This window comes from Neurospora hispaniola (assembly GCF_033458365.1).
Source record: "Neurospora hispaniola strain FGSC 10403 chromosome Unknown B0T23scaffold_1, whole genome shotgun sequence".
NCBI lineage: Eukaryota > Fungi > Ascomycota > Sordariomycetes > Sordariales > Sordariaceae > Neurospora > Neurospora hispaniola.
In genome coordinates, this window is record NW_026944406.1 from 2,592,200 (window position 1) to 2,608,763 (window position 16,564).

General features: G+C 53.5%; 5 protein-coding genes across 5 annotated transcripts; 3 read left to right on the forward strand and 2 right to left on the reverse strand.

Moving 5' to 3' along the window:
• The first annotated feature begins 75 nt into the window (after positions 1–75).
• On the forward strand, positions 76–4,220 carry B0T23DRAFT_14936 (Endonuclease/exonuclease/phosphatase). The gene is made up of 3 exons (XM_062832505.1): positions 76–225; positions 360–3,835; positions 3,895–4,220. Exons 1-3 carry the CDS (start codon positions 181–183, stop codon positions 4,007–4,009), a joined length of 3,636 nt encoding a protein of 1,211 aa, XP_062696955.1. The 5' UTR covers positions 76–180; the 3' UTR covers positions 4,010–4,220.
• A 1,314-nt stretch (positions 4,221–5,534) lies between these two features.
• B0T23DRAFT_306460 (uncharacterized protein) lies at positions 5,535–7,070 on the forward strand (the record flags this gene model as incomplete). The annotated part of the gene is made up of 3 exons (XM_062834382.1): positions 5,535–6,466; positions 6,591–6,790; positions 6,853–7,070. The coding sequence occupies 3 exons, from the start codon at positions 5,535–5,537 to the stop codon at positions 7,068–7,070; spliced, it is 1,350 nt and encodes a 449-aa protein (XP_062696956.1).
• Positions 7,071–7,229: 159 nt separating this feature from the next.
• B0T23DRAFT_14963 (WD40-repeat-containing domain protein) lies at positions 7,230–10,321 on the reverse strand. Its single transcript, XM_062832511.1, has 2 exons — positions 9,956–10,321; positions 7,230–9,890 (listed from the first exon to the last, which is right to left on the reverse strand). The coding sequence occupies exons 1-2, from the start codon at positions 10,084–10,086 to the stop codon at positions 7,322–7,324; spliced, it is 2,700 nt and encodes an 899-aa protein (XP_062696957.1). The 5' UTR covers positions 10,087–10,321; the 3' UTR covers positions 7,230–7,321.
• Positions 10,322–11,184: 863 nt separating this feature from the next.
• Positions 11,185–13,052, forward strand: B0T23DRAFT_14986 (cell division control protein 12). Its single transcript, XM_062832516.1, has 4 exons — positions 11,185–11,396; positions 11,468–11,630; positions 11,699–12,009; positions 12,067–13,052. The coding sequence occupies exons 1-4, from the start codon at positions 11,292–11,294 to the stop codon at positions 12,643–12,645; spliced, it is 1,158 nt and encodes a 385-aa protein (XP_062696958.1). The 5' UTR covers positions 11,185–11,291; the 3' UTR covers positions 12,646–13,052.
• A 407-nt stretch (positions 13,053–13,459) lies between these two features.
• On the reverse strand, positions 13,460–14,826 carry B0T23DRAFT_306817 (alpha-ketoacid dehydrogenase kinase; the record flags this gene model as incomplete). Its single annotated transcript, XM_062834398.1, has 2 exons — positions 13,460–14,669; positions 14,750–14,826. The coding sequence occupies 2 exons, from the start codon at positions 14,824–14,826 to the stop codon at positions 13,460–13,462; spliced, it is 1,287 nt and encodes a 428-aa protein (XP_062696959.1).
• Between the last annotated feature and the right edge of the window lie 1,738 nt (positions 14,827–16,564).

Here is a 16,564-nt window from a genome sequence, read left to right on the forward strand (position 1 = left end):
CAACGCGCTTCGCGACAGCTTCACAACGCTCGTTATCCCCGCCGTCTCCGGTCTCCGCCCGTGTCCATGTTCGCCTAGGCCCCCGGTTTGATGAAAAGAGTCCACCGGCTGTCGTGGATAGTATACGGATGGGCATAGCAACCCCGAGCTTGCGGTTGATCTTCTGCCTTCGCCGCCGTCATGGACCCTCCGGCTAGCAAAGATGGGCCTGATGGCTCATCCCTTGTGAGTGTCTATCCCGTCTCTGGAGGCCCCCCTTCCCCGGATTCGGACCCGGGCGCCGCCCACTAGAGGCGTCGGACACCCGGTACCGTAGACGCGGCGACATGGAAGGACAGCCTGACTGACCGCTGCACTAGAAACCAGTCTCGTCGCTCCTGGCGAAATTCGAAAACATGAACAAAGCTGGCGACACCCAGCAGTCATCCAGTTCTAGCGCCAGAACGACATCTCCTGCGCCCAAGCCCGACCGGCTACGGGACCCGAGTCCTTTGGGGGCACGCGAACCCCCCGCCATCCCGACAAGACCCAAGGATAGGGCGAATATCCCGAGTTTACAGCCGCAGTACACTGGTGTCAGTGTCGCTAGTACTGCCGGTTATTCTAGCTCACCAATCCGTTCCGTGCCTCCGCCGATATCCTCGTTAGCTCCTCGACCGGCCCAACCTCCTTTCCTCAACGTTCAACCGCCCCAATCACCACCGAGCCGCAATGTAGATGGTGTGGCGGTCGGGGAGCGCCCTTCTTTCCTCCAGACCGATTCGCTCGCTAAAGTCGCGTCGCCTCCCACCGCTAGCAAGCAATTCAAGATACCGAGTCGCCCTATTACACCGGCCACCTCCGATCCACAAAGATCGCCTCGACTGGCCGCTACACAGCCTCCGTCTCCTCCCCCGCCTCGCCGATCGGTTGAACTACAAAGGCCCCGGGACGTTGAAAAGCCAAGGCCGGTGCCGCCACCCGTTAACAGGGCGGAAAAGCCCGTGATTCCTTCTCGCTCCTCGGTTCAGATTGAGAGAAGCCAAGCATTGGATATCAAGACTCGAACCCCAGAAAGAATCTCGCCTTTCAGCAGTCCGCCTAGTAGCAATGGCACACCTGACGAAGATAGCTCCCCGCCGATGCTACCTGCGCGACCGAGAGCTCAACAACAACAGAGGGAACCGAATCCGGAGGGACTTCAGAGGTCGCGGACCTTTCACGTGGGTTTTGATCCACCACCCCTTCATCCTTCAGCAGCACGGCAAAGGCGGGGCAGGGAAGAGGAAATGGGCAGTACTAGGGGCCCGGTAACGCGACATCATACAGGCGGGAACCAACCGCCAGCTCTCCCAGCTCGCCCGCACAGCATCATAGAGACGAGCCGCACACTCAATGGGATGATGATGATGGCGCCGCCACCGCGCCCCCCAAAGCCGGGTGTTAACGCGAACTTGGATCCAAACCCTCCCGGCAGCATATCGCAGAAACGAATAGTGTCGACACCAAATCAGTATCAGCCCTCAGTTCCGTCCAGAACTCACGTTAGGTCCATGACTGTGGATAGGACATCGAACCGCGTTCCTAACGAATTCCGCGCACCACCAACCCCGATCAGCGCTCCTACTCACGATCGCATTCCCGAACGCATCCCCGAAGTCGTCCCGGTCACTTCATCCAGAACAGCCAACACCGGGCCAACCATTACAATGGCATATCCTGACGCAACAAACACGAACCGGAGCAAACCTTACATCAGCAAGGGCGTTCATGAGATTTACACAAAGTACGACACTCGGATGCTTGATGTGTGCGGCGAACTCGTATGCACGACTGGCGGCTATACACGCGTGTGGAGTTTACTGGATGGCGAACTGGTTATGAGCCTGTCCATGGGTGAAGGGCAAAAGGGAACCGCGGTCATGTTCAAACCAGGGGCGCACGTCGACGATGAAGGCACAAAGGTGTGGATCGGCAACAACCTTGGAGAGTTGCTGGAGGCCGATATTGGCACGCAGAGAATCACGGACAGTCTACCAAATGCGCATGGCCGATCGGAGATAATTAGGATATACAGGCATTTTAACGAAGTATGGACATTGGACGACAGCGGAGCCCTCAATGTTTGGGGCCCAGACGAGAGCCACACCCCGACCCTCTCCAACGGGCCCAGCCAGTCGTTCCGAGTGCCTAGGGGTCACACTTTCTCGATGGTAGTGGAAGACGAGCTATGGTACGCGACAGGCAAGGATATTCGGGTCTTCAAACCCACTGTGGACGGGAAGACACAGTTTCAGGTTCTTTTGAGGGCCCTATGTCAGCAAGATGCTGGCGAAGTGATATCCGGAGCAGTGCTTGCATCTGATCCGGACATGGTTTACTTCGGCCATAGTGACGGAAAAGTCAGCGTCTACTCCAGGAAAGACTACACATGTCAGTGTATAATGAATGTCAGCCAGTTCAAGATCAACTCACTTGCCGCAGCCGGTTCGTATCTCTGGGCTGGATACAACAATGGCAAGGTAGCTGTTTACGACGTGACACAAACCCCATGGGCCGTCAAGAAGGAATGGGTAGCCCACGAAAATCCCGTCATCAAGCTGATCGCTGATCGTTCGAGCTCTTACAAGCTTGACCGGTATCAGGTTGTCTCTCTTGGAGCAGATAACATGGTACGAACTTGGGACGCGCTGTTGCAAGAGGACTGGCTTGAGGGCGAAATGAAGAGGAAAGACGTGGAATACTGCGAGTTCCAGAATCTGAAGGTGTTGATTATGACATGGAACGCGGGAGCTTCAACTCCTCACAGTCTTCGATATTCTGATTCGGATGCCAATTTCTTCAGGGATCTTCTCCAGACCGCCGACTCTCCAGACATCATCATTTTTGGATTCCAGGAACTGGTGGATCTGGAGGACAAGAAAGCCACAGCAAAGCGATTCCTGAAGCCGAAGAAGAAGGAAGGGTCTGATCAAGAGCGGATGAGCCACCAATATCGCGATTGGCGTGATTTCCTGATTCGCAGTCTGGATGATTATATGCAGGGCGATTTGTATCATCTGCTCCACACCTCTCCCCTGGTCGGCCTCTTTACTTGCATCTTTGTCAAGGCAGACTTACGTGGACGCATCAGCAATCTCAGCAGCAACGAGGTCAAGCGCGGTCTCGGTGGTCTACATGGTAACAAGGGCGCCATCGTGGTGCGTTTCCTGGTCGACGACACTTCGCTCTGCTTCATCAACTGCCATCTGGCTGCGGGTCAATCAGGCGCCAACCAGCGGCATAACGACGTAGCCGCGATCCTGGATGCGTCTGCTTTCCCATCCGAGCGCGACCCCGCCGTGCGTATCGATAGCTATGTCGGCGGTGGTGACGGCACCATGATTCTGGACCACGAACTATGCGTGCTCAACGGCGATCTCAATTACCGAATCGACACCATGAGCCGTGATACGGTAGTAACGGCAGTCAAGCAGGGCAACTTGACAAAACTGCTCGAGCGTGACCAACTGCTTGTTGCCAAGAGGAGAAACCCCGGGTTCCGGCTGAGAGCTTTTGATGAGCTTCCGATCACGTTCGCGCCAACGTACAAATACGATGTTGGAACAGATAACTACGACACAAGTGAGAAGAAGCGTAGCCCAGCCTGGTGCGACAGACTCTTGTACCGTGGCAGGGGCAGGATAGAACAGTTGGACTACAGGAGGCACGAGGTACGGGTGTCGGACCACAGGCCGGTCAGCGGCAGGTTCAGGTTCTTGGTGAAGAGGATTGATCCTAGGAGGAGAGCCCAGGCTTGGATGGAGTGCCAGCAGCTGTGGGAAGACCTGAGGGCTAAGGAGGCGTATGCCGAGAAGTGAGTCCACCCCTTAAAATGTTGATGCGGAAACAAATATGCTAACACGTCGAAAACAGATACTACTACCTTACCCAAGTCATTGGGTACGATCATGACACTTCTGAGCGACTGATCACGGAACAGGCCTCAAGAAAGCAAATGAACCGCAGCCCAAGTCGACGTCAGGCGTAGAAGAATTACCAAAATAATCGAAGAGCAGGATACCACTCGACTGCGCCATCACTGAGTGACTTTTATTTTCTTATAGAGAAAGGATACACAAGTCTATTATTTATCTACAGCATACCGCATATACATATACACTCCGCTGGAAAGAGAGAAAGGAAGAAGTAGAAACATACAATGGCTAAAAACGGGGCCTCTGGTTAGACAGGATACAGGAGCGTTGGGGAATGGGGCAACTGATGGATGGATGAATGGATGGATTGATGGTTTTACTACCCTTTTCTAGGTAGTTAGGAACAGCGCACATTGCTTTTTTGTCTTGTTCCACGATTTTGAGACTTATTAGCTTTTTGGTAAAGCGTAGAAGCGGTCAACTTTTACTTTTGACACTGCTTTGCGTCTCCTCTTGTATGATGGGCGGCTCTGGCTATGAACTTATGCTTGACGTTGAATGTGTGATGGAGATAGATAATGCGTGGAACTGTACAGGAGAGCACTTGGAATCAATATCGACGGAAAGCACGGAAGTGAAGGAGCAATGAAATGAAAGGTGATGAGAAGGGAAGGCAGTATCACATAGAACAGTAAACTTAATATTAATGGAATGTATATATATGAAGTCCTCAATTATTAGACGCTATTATTCTTCAGAGAATCTGACGAGCTGACCTAAAAGTGTAGGGTGCGGATAAGGCCGGTGGTCACAAATGTTTTGGTAGAGGTAGTTGATCTGTGTGGACGACTGAAAGGGGGTCAATGACGTAGCCGTCTTACTACACTCGCCTAATACCACTTTACACCTCAGTGCCGATTTGTTTGTTAGCTCAAGACCTCGGATCAACTCCCGTAGGCGTGTATATATTCCACTAACTCGTTCCATTTCATGATTAAACCGTGACCTTACCTTGAACACGCCATTATTTTCTTCAAAACATCATGTTCATCTTGTCACTGCCTTTATGAGGCGTTGAGGTTTGGGGCAATACGGGATAAATTTCGTCTAGTGTAATAGTAGGTGTACCAAGCTAACAAACAAACCAGCATTATTAGACTGTGCTTCATCCCAACAACGCATCAGTCAGATTTCAATTCGATTTGTAAGAGTAGCATAGGCCTACTACGCACTTGCGTAGGACGGAAAACAGTTACCTAAGAGTTGGCTTTCGAGTGCGGAGATAAGCGGCATTCGGACTTCGGAATACCTTGACGTGCGAACACCACAGCAACCGGGCTTCGTGATACTCCATCAAGTGAACAACACACCATTACTCTTGGCTTCAAGAATCAACCTCTTCTCCGACTACCACCTGATCTATAACGTATATAATTCAACTATATTTACTCCAAGAACCTCTCTTAAGGCCTTCTAACTTCCTTAGCCCACAGCCCGTCGCTTCTACACAAATCAACGTGAATGCGACCTTTCACTCCCGCCGGCACGAAGACATTCCTCCTTCGCCAGGCCATCATCTCGCCCAAACCACCAAGGACTATCACCACCACTCGCCGTCTTCACCTCACAACCATCAAGATGTCCGAAGCAACCCCCCACCGCATCAACATCACCCCCTCCAACATCGGCCTCTGGTCCAAGTCCCCCACCATCCACCCTCAATCCCCCACCGCCTCCACGCTCCTCTCCGACCTCCTCCAAGCCGACATGCACCACCACCACGTCTTTTTCAACAAAGACGGCTTCCACAACCACATCCCTCACCACCTCCTCGCACTGTACGGGACCTCTGCCCCCTCCGAGGCGCTGCAGAAAGCCTACGACGTTAATGCGTCCTATCAACGCCCTGCGTTGCCAGAACACCAGGAAGTCGTGTCCGACTTGATCCAGAACTGGCGGGACGACGCAGGCAAGTACCTGGGGAAAGAGGCGCACTACCCGGATTTCCTGGCCTTTTTCAAGCGGGAGATGGATTCCCGCGGGGGAAAGTATGAGGAAGTGGTGAACGAGTATTTGTTCTCGGGCACGCCCGAGGCGGATAACTTGTTGGTGAGGCTGTACAGCGGGTTCTTGCATCCGCTGATCCAGCTCATGTACGGCCTGGAATGGAGACAGCCGGCGATCGTGGCGGAGGGGTTGGCGCAGGCGGCTGTGCATGGGGATGAGATTGGGGGGTATCTCCTGGGAGCCGAGAAAGAGGCGGCGAGAGCCAGCAGCAAACCGGAGGAGGATATTATGGGGAGGGTTGTGGAGGACTTGTTGGAACGGGGAGTGAGAGGGAACGAAAAGTTGGCGAATGCGGCGAGGATGAGTGATGCGAATAAAGTTAGGGATGGGGTGTTGAAGAGGGCCAAAGAGGAGGCGATCCGGTTGGCGGCCAAGGTGAAGGTGGGAAAGGAAGAGTTGCAGGAGAGGACGGCGGAGATGTATGATTCCGCGGTGTTTATGGCGGGTGCGGCGGCGTTGGTGAAGAGGGATACGAAGTTGCCAAGGTTTGATTTCTTCTTGATGTGAGTTTCTTCGTCTGGTTTGGGTGTTTCTGGTCACGTACCGCCGCCCCCCTTGAATTCAGGAAGGGGTAGGCAAGGAGTTGGACGGGAAGATTGATACTGACCGACTGACGGCTTTCTATAGGCACCATGTCACCTCAGCACCGTTTTTCACGACAGTCAACGCACAAGATTGGATATCACTCGACACCAAGGTCCGTCTTCTCGAGTGGAAGATCAGGATGGATCTGGTTCAGTATGCGGCGCGTGGAGCGCCGGAGCTGTCGCTTGATGCTATTACTTCTTATCAGCCTAAGGAGAAGGAGGCATCTGGGACTCCTGAAGGTGAGTTGATGGTTACCTCGCTTCTCTCGGCCTTGAACCGCTACTTACTGATGTTTTTCAAGAAATCATTTCCAACCTCCATTTCTTTGAGGACGATGGCCACAGCATCAAGCTTGCCCGAGCTGCACGGATTTGCCAGCTCTATTATCAAACAAGAGATGGCGATTACTGGAACAAGGTCTACCACCTGATTGTCGACTCGGTCCTCGCACCAGGACCAAACTGGGTGCGTAGCTGTGGGTTCGATGAGGCATGGGAGGATATTCCGAATGTCGAGTAAAGAGCACCCAGCAATCCACAAAGGTTGGACTAGGGGGGTATAGCATTGCTTTCACACAGTTTCGCATGGCGTTGTAGTTGTATTCCAAAATTGCCTCTTTTCTCTATTGCCATGAATTGGTATCAAAATCATCTGTACAAGTTATAAACTAGAATGCCGGTTGACAAATATTTTCCGTATCAGCGCCTATCCTATGTGTGGTACCCTTCCTTACCGTTACAAAAATCCTATAGTACTCTAGATCCTAGGACCTAGTCCAAACCGATCCACTCGTCTTCGCTGGCGTTCCCCTCATCCTGCTGCATGACATCGTTCAGGCTCATACCACCAGCGCCCGGCTGCTCATCCGAGTCGGTGGTAGCCCACTCAAGCGCCAAGGTCTTGGTGGTATTAGTCTCCTTAGCAGCGCTCGCCTGACCAAGGAGGTAGTCGACCATGTAGACGTTTTCATCGGCCAACTTCCTGATCTCATCCCTCATCTTGGAAACAGCCCTTGCGACAACACGAAGCTCAACATCGACCTTGCCGCGGTTGGCAGATAACCACGCGCCGTGCTTGTCAACCAGAGCCTTGATCCAAAGAAGACAGAACTCAACGTGTGGGCTCTGCTCGGTCTGCGCGGCAACGTACCGCAGCAGCCTGGCAACGTACACGTTGGGGAACTGCTCGACCACCAGAGGGATGTCGGTGTAAGGGATGGCCTGGAAGACACGCTGGATCAGACCGGCCTCGTTCAAGCGGAAAGCCATGACGAGAGCCTTGAGGTAGTCCTTCTCCTTCTCGAGCACGGCCAGGGTAGAGGTGGGTGTAATCTCCATGTTGAGGTCAAAAGGATCGAACTGGATGGTGGTGTCCAGGCTGTAGATCAAAAGACCTTCTGTGGAGGCGGCGCAGAAGGCACTTCCGTTCGGCGAGAAGGCAACGCCGTTTACTCTCACTTCGGGGTTCTTCCTCCGTGCGGAGGGGTCACCGCGCTTGGAGCCTGGGAGTGACCTGTCTATCCTGTCCTCGAAATCGGAGGCCTCGCCTTGCTCGTCCAAGAGACCCTGGGGTCCAGCCTCGGTAAGAAGCTTGCTGTTGAGGAACTCCTGAGTGCCTTGGATTGAAAGATTGACGCTCACGGTGTACTTCTTCAGGAGTACCATGGTGGTGACGGAGTACAAGCAGATATACTTGCTGTTTCCGCCGGCCAAAAGGCACGATCCGTCTGTGCTGTATCTGATGGTGTTGAAAGCCTTGGTACCGGCAACATTGGCCGCAGTCCTGCGATCACCAATCTTGCGACCGCCGGAGACATCCCTGCGCCCATCAAGACCAGCTTGCTGCTCAGCTTCCGAGACCGACCAGAACGACAGGTTGCCGTCGAGTGTGGAGATGGCAATCTGGAGAGAATCTGGCCTAAAGGCAATGTCGAGAACATCCGAGTTGAGCTGGAGAGGCTCGCTTGTTTGTGTGCGGTTGAAAATGGACCAGATACGGGCAGTGCGGTCCCAACTACCACTCACAAGAAGACCGCCGTTAGGCGCAAAGGCCAAGGATGACACAGGGCCCTCGTGTCCCGAAAGACGATCTAGGAGCTGGCCAGTCTGAACAGACCAAATATGAATGTCGAAAGAGTCAACGGAGCCAGCCGCCACGATTTCGCCACTAGGATCAACAGCCATGCAAGAGAACGATAGCCTCTCTGGTGCTGTAAAGGTCCTGAAGTTTCTGTATCTGATCAAGTCCCAAGCCCGGATAGAACCGTCCAAACTCGAGGTAAACAGGACATTGCCCTTTTTGGAGAACTCGCAAGCAGTGATACCGCTAGTGTGCTCTGTGAAGGTGACAATGCAGAATCCCGATTCCGTATCCCACACCTTGATCTTTCCATCATCGGCGACTGTGACAATCCGCTGACCGTCCGGAGAGTAAACGAGGGAGTTCATCGAGTCGAAATGGCCCTGCTGCTTGAGAATGTACGATTCAGACTGCCACTCCCAGACCAAAAGCTGACCAAGCTTGGATGCGCCAAACGCCAGCCACTCGCCGCTCTTGTTGATCGTCACAAAGTCGATTTCGTTCTGGGAGATGCTGAGAGTGTGGATCATGTTGAAGTCGGGCATTTCGTAGAGGCCAAAGATACCGTTCGAGAAACCGGCAACCAGCAAGTTCGATTCGGGATGGAAAGCGGCGCATCGTACGGTGGCGCTGTTCTGCATGAAATAGTGCTTGTTGACTATCCTCCACGCCAGGTCATCATCGTCCACCATATCCTCGTCCTGTCCAAGCTTCGCAACGTATTGCCAGTCGAAAACGGCGCCGTCCTTGCTGACTGTGTATATCGTCTCTTGATCCTTGGAAAACCACGCGCCCACGACACCCTGCCTGTGACCGGCCAGAACCGTAGGTGTGAACCCCTCCTCTTGATCAACACTCCATATCCTTGCTGTGAGATCCTTGGAAGATGTGAGGAAGAATCGCGAATCGTGGGACCACTCGATGTGACGGACATCGTCGAAGTGTTGGACGTGGGTATGGTGCTTGACGAAGGGCGCAAACTCGAGCTCGCCGTCCGCATTGGCATCGGGTGTTGAGGGAACGTGCCAAACCTCGATTTTCCTGCCGAGTCCAACAATGAAGTGGCGCCCCGATGGCGAAAAGGAGAGAGCCGTTACTGGGGCCTTGAAGGAGAAGTGATATAGTACTACGCGCCGGGGCACGTTGGTGAGAATAGCTTGGCCATCTTCGTCTATGGAGAGTAGGAGGTTGCCCTGGGGCGTGAGACCGATACGCGCAATGTTCTTTCGGTGGGAGAAGGGAAGGGTATATGATTTGTTACTGCGACCGTGTTAGCCAGCTTACAAGCCATGCGCCCGGCAGGTGTAGGGAGTCTCGAGACGTACTCGACAAGGTTGAAGACTGTCACCCTGTTGCCAACGGGCGAGAAGAGATGAGTACCGTCCGGGCTGAACAAGAGATTGCCCTGGCAGTAGACTGTGCCCAGTAGATTAGAAAACTTGAAGTCGGTCTTCATTGTCAAACACTATTCCATGCCTCGACTGTCAATGTTGAAGATGGAGCGGAACTGGGATAGTATCTGGGGATTCGATTATGTACAGGAACTGGAGGACTCTTCCGAGTCTGTATAAGTGGAACAGAAGTTCAGTTACAGGCTGCTGCTGTTGCGCCTAGACCGCCCGTACGTTCAATGGCGATTCTGCCAGCCAAAAATTTCATAAACTTTTTGGCGGGGAATGGAGTCGGGTGAGCTCCTCGCTTCGGCACCAGCTGGCAGAAGGCTTGGCATGTCTGGCAGCCTCACCGACCGGCGCAGCGAGGCCACGCACGGTCAGCACAGTGCAAGGCTGGCAGAGCTGGCAATCAAAGGGTCAAAGGGTCGACCAACTAAAGTTTCCATGGCGATGAATGGCTGATCACCGCCAATGGCGCTAGCAGGGAAGGCACGCATCGATTAAATGCTCGGCGAGGGTACCTGGCAAGCGCGTTTCAGTGGAGAGCTGCCAGCGTCCGTCTCTGGGGACCTGGAATTGGGGAAGTGTGGGTAGCAAGTAGGTGGAAAAGGGGAGGGTCCACTCATTTCCCTGCCGCGCAGCCAGTCAAGAGCGGCCTTGTTTGGTGGCAGCTCTACACTACTGCAGAATGCCGGGCTCGAAAGGTGCCATTGGATCATATGGATCGTGTACCGTGCGCCTTCTCGCCCGGCATCATCACAGACGGCTGCCGTGCCCCCGCCCAGGCACCTCATCATCTGGAGGAAATCGAATGCTGCTTGCTCGCTGCTTGCTCCGTCTGCTGCCGCGGCCCTGCAGTGCCTGGAGTGCTTCCTGGGGTGGGCTTTGGCCTGGCGCTCCCGTCCCCGTCGCTGGTGCTCTCTTCTGCGTGGGTGTGTGGTGCTGGGTTGGGCCAGATGAATGTGGTGTGGAAATTTGAACAGGTAAATTCCCCTGAACGAAAGCACAGAGCTCCACGACGGGTCCCCGTCCACTCACCACTGCAGTTCCATCCCCCGTCTGTCTCTCGCTCCCACCCGTCCACTGTCAACACCAACCTAATTTCGATTCCCATTCACGACCACCACCATACCCGTACACCACGCATCCCGCCTGACGCTCTTTTTCTCCAATTGCCGGTGCTTCTTCTCGCCGTTACAGCAACGGGATCGTGACTTAGTCCTCTACCCATAATTATCTCCCAGTTTCGTGTTTCGCCCAGCTGAAGATGGCCCCTGCCACTACCGAGAGCGCCTCACCGATTGGCATTGCCAATCTGCCCAACCAGCGACACAAGATTGTTGCTAAGAGAGGCGCTGCTTTTACTATTATGGTGCGCTTCACCGTCCAAAGCTTGCCGAACCTCGTGTTTGTAAAACCAATGCTGACGGCGTGAGTGAATAGGTTGCTGGCGAGTCTGGCCTCGGCAAGACCACCTTCATCAACACGCTGTTCTCCACGACCATCAAGAACTATGCCGACCACAAGAGGCGCCACCAGAAGCAGGTCGACAAGACCGTCGAGATCGAAATCACAAAAGCCGAGCTCGAGGAGAAGTTCTTCAAGGGTACGGCAGCAGATCACGCAGGGGGACCTTGGTGTCTTGTAAGAGAGCTCTGTCTAACCAGCTTATAGTTCGCCTGACTGTTATCGACACCCCCGGCTTTGGTGACTACGTCAACAACCGCGACTCGTGGATGCCCATTATCGAATTCCTCGACGACCAGCACGAGTCCTACATGCTCCAGGAGCAACAACCCCGCCGTCAGGACAAGATTGATCTCCGTGTCCACGCCTGCCTGTACTTCATCCGCCCCACCGGCCACACGCTTAAGCCCCTAGATATCGAGGTCATGAAGAGACTCTGCTCTCGCGTCAACCTCATTCCCGTTATTGCCAAGGCCGACACTCTCAGCCCTGCCGACCTGGCGAGGTTCAAGTCCAGGGTGAGTTTTGTCCTTTCCTTGAACATACCCCCCGTCATCGCTAACAATGATTTTTAGATCCGTGCCGTCATCGAAGCTCAGGGTATCAAGATCTATCAGCCACCTATTGAGGAGGATGACGAGGCTGCCGCACAACACGCACGCAGCTTGATGGCCGCTATGCCCTTTGCCGTTATCGGCTCCGAGAAGGATGTTAAGACCAGCGATGGACGTATTGTCAAGGGCCGTCAATACTCGTGGGGTGTGGCCGAGGTCGAGAACGAGGAACACTGCGACTTCAAGAAGCTCCGTTCGATTCTTATCCGCACCCACATGTTGGACCTTATCCACACAACAGAGGAGCTGCACTACGAGGCTTACCGCGCCCAGCAAATGGAGACCCGCAAGTTCGGCGAGGCTCGCCCACGGAAGCTCGACAACCCCAAGTTCAAGGAGGAGGAGGAGGCTCTCCGCAAGCGCTTCACAGAACAGGTCAAGATCGAGGAGCAGCGTTTCAGGCAGTGGGAGCAAAAGCTCATTGCCGAGCGCGACCGTCTCAACAAGGACCTCGAACAGACCCACGCCCAGATCAAGTCCCTCGAGATGGAGCTCGAGTCTCTGCAGGGAAATGCCGTCCGCAGCCACGGTCGCCGCTAAGCGGTTATCACGGCTTTTGCGGTATCCTCTACAAGGGTGACCACCGTCTCCCGTTCTATCGAGCATTAATGTACCTGCGCCTCGATTTTTTTTCGACATGTTTACGTGAAGACGAACTGGGCGACTTACATATCTTGAAAGACGATGTTCATGGATATGCTACGGTTTGGTAGGATGGCGCGGTCATCAATTGAGGCTTGTTATAGAAGGAGAGGCTCCTCATGTTTTTATACACTTGCCCGGGTTTCCCTCATCTTCCACAGACCCTTTCTGCATAGCCCGAGTCGCGCAGGGAGGCCCAGGAGATGGGGATGAAAAGTTACAGATATTTGGAAGATTTCGAGCGGCAACTGACATTTTACCACACCCTTTACACTTAACTTTACCCCATCACGCCAGTTTTTTTTTTTCTGTCCGTCTTAGCTACGATGTAATTCTGATAGCAACCCCCCTTTCAATGATACCAAATAATGAGAAAGGCTACCACTTTTGAGTACAAGCTTCGACTTTATGACTGTAGTGCTTCAAATTGAGAGTTGACAACGGTCACTGAGCTGAGCACAGCTTGTGCTACTAAAGTGAGTTGCTATTTCCATATCATGCCCAGTTAACGATATTGCGTGAAAAATACAAGAGGTTGCTCCGTACACCAAGCCCGACTTAGCACACGCGTGAATAATCTATCCGTTACACCAGGTCACTGTGATGCCCTTCCTATGCTCTTCTGAACCGAACCATAAAAGTAATAATTTCTGGGTATAATTCCCTCCTCCTCCCATTCCACCCATCTCACTTGCACTTCGTTGGATATCCTCTAAACGGCATCCATCGTCGCCCGCGTCGTCAGCTGCTCATTCTTGTTCCCCAGCTTCGAGATCTGCAAGAACGCATCCACCCCATACCCTTCCAGACTATGCAACGCCAGGCTACCAGCCCAGTACTCAGCGTACACCCTGCTCAAAGGCAACCCCATGCCCAGGCGTAGGTTCGGCGGGCGGCTTGTCAGCGTCGCCAACGAATTGCAGTAACCCGGGTCGCCGGGGAAATTGTTTCCGTTGTGAATGCCTTTGATCTGTTGTTTTTGTTGCTGTTGCTGTTGCTGTTCCTGCCGCTGTTGTTGCAATTTGCCCACCGTTGTCCCAGCTTCGCTAGAGGTAGTTCCCTCGACCTTGAGCTCCTGCATCGTCGCGGCCATCTTGGGCACCTGTTCCAGATTCGTCAGCAGCTGCTGACTCGCAGGCCCTTTACTAAAGGACCACAAGTACGGCAGGACGTCCTGCTGAATGCCGCCACCTTGGTCCGAGATGCGAATGATGACGTGTTGCTGGCTTTCGCAAATTGTCACTTCGATCGCGGGCGGCGGGCCAATCTCGTCGGTTTTCCCTCCCGCTGCCGCTACCTTCTCCTTATAACGCTGGTGTTTCTCCACCACGGCCTGCACCGAGTTACGGAGTAGCTCGCCGATGATATACTCGAGATGGCTGAGGATATAAGGGAAATTGGCCTCCAGGTGTCCGTCGATTTTGATCTCGGGGATCGCCACGTCGGGCCCATATGCGTGCTGCGCGATGTCGCGGATGGCCTGACCGCATCTTTCGACGACATCCTTGGCGACGCACTTCAAAAAGACTTCGCCGATGAACTCGGATTCCGAAAGCTTGGCGCCGGGGGAGAACCAAGGGGCGTGGAAGGTGTCGGTTAGAGCCAAGTGCTGCTCGGCGATGACACGGCGCGAGATGCGAGATCGTAGAATTGTGTTCATGAACTTGTCTAGCTCTTTGGCGTCCATGAGTCCGGCTGACTCCAGTATGCCCATGGCTAGCTTGGGGATCACGGTCAGGTGCGCTTTCAGGTTGGAGCGGATGGTGGCGCATAGGGCGTCGTTGTCTTCGAGCGTTTTGATTTCGGGGACCTTGCGGAAGGTGTCGAAAGCGGAGTAGTAGAGGTCGTAGACTTCGTTCATGTGTGGGTTGGTTACTACTACGTAGGGGAGCCGTTGCATGTCGCGGATGCGGTGGGCAATTCTGTCCGAGTGATCGCATAGTCAGATGCTGTGCTGTAACTCTGGTAGTCTCGATGTTGGAGAGTCTAGTCTAGAGCTTACCTCGTCGGAAGCTCTGTTCGCACATAGTTGGCAGAGCTAATCAACCTCGACTCGGTCAGGGAACGGCCAAAGACCATCAATTGGCGCAAACTGATCGGTCGAGCTTCCTTTGCGACCCATCTGTAAGTGAAGAGAACACATTGTAAGCGTGGGCTCCTGGTGCATGTGATGTCAAGGCAAGGACAGGAAATCCGCATACTCGTCTAGAACAGACACCGGGCGCCATTTCGGACTGTGCTGGCTATGTGTACATCGAGTCTGAGGGGTTGGAGATATCGTTCGTGCCCTTGGTGTTGCTGATAGTCTTGGAGTCGTGACTGAAGTAGAGCTCGTGCAGCTCCGAGTCATCGCCCACTTGAGGAGGAGCTGTCCTCGGCTTGTCCCTCTTCGCGCCACCATGCCCAGGTCTCCCGCCGTGCACATCAGCCGGACGGGCGCCTTCGCATTTTGCAGCAAGAAGCACGGCATACCGTCGGTGCCATGCGAAACAGAGTAATTTGGTGAAGAGACGGAAAAGGAACTTGGAGTCGGGTTGCCGCAAGATTATCAGGCTAGAGGTCGTGTTGTGTCAGGGTTGGAGAGCGATAATCGGAGCCAGATGCACCTCTACACTAGTGTAGGATCGATCCCTGGGCCCCGCTGGTTATCACGAGCTTGGTTTAGTGTTTACGTTAGGGGGGCGCGGGATGAGGGTCAGGGGCTTGGAGCTTTTTTAGGTTGCCGTGGCCCAAATCATATCATATGCTTTTGGTTTACGAACACTCGGTGACATGTAATGTTAATAGCCACGGAGCCACGACAAATTGGCGTCTATTTGTGTCAAAATACTTGGGTATGTTAAGCCAGATTTTCCCGTCGTTAGGGCAGTTACCTCGTTCAATATGTCCAAGTACTGGATGGACGTCCTCGCACTGCATGCATGAGTGACGGATGCGAAGGGAACAGTTGCTCCTCGCTACTCGACCCCACACTCGGCCTTTGCCGACTGAGTTGATCGGACGTCATTCGAACGACGGACGTGAAAAAAACGGTAGCCGGTGAATCCAGTCAACTGAAATGGAGGTGCTGATGACCTCAAAATCCCAAGACACATGGAAGTGTTGTTGCCCAAATGTTAAGCTCGGAATTATATGGTAGATGGGCAGTTAGGTCTATTATCACAGCTCTGGCGCGAATTTGAAGAGCTTCAGGTTGTTGTGTTCTTGGCCACCTTGAAACACTGAGAACAGATTCGTACTGAACAATCAACCGGCAATACTTACGTCACTACACTGATGAATCGTCTAAGTACTGTGTAAATAAAAACGCAAAATTCGGGCAAATAATGATTTGGGTAGTCGAGAAAGCGCATGCAAACAGATCGGTGCTTTGACTGAGGGTTGGTCGCGATACTCCTGTCACCATAACACCTGAATATCCTCTGGCCCGGTCTCAGTCAAAAGTGTTGATGGAGTACCCATTGAACACATCAGCAGCTGTTAGCTGGAGGAACAGATCCAGGCCACGAACCAGGTTGGGTATCTCTCACGTCATTCAAGTTTGGGAGCTTCGAGTTTGCTAGAAGCGGCGGCTAGTGAACATGTTATGCACTAGCAGATCAGCTGGCTGCTTAGCACAGCTTGCGATAGGTTGTGCGGGCTTGGCTAACAAGTAGCCTAACCTGATACTAACATCACAGAAACTCGCCTACGCGGGCGCGGGGTGATCCAGCCCGGACCAACAGCCACAATACTGTGATCCCAATGAATGTCGAACAGAGGGAGTTGCTGTGACCGGAGGAGTCTGGCCACAATACCTCTTGAATTCAGCACTATG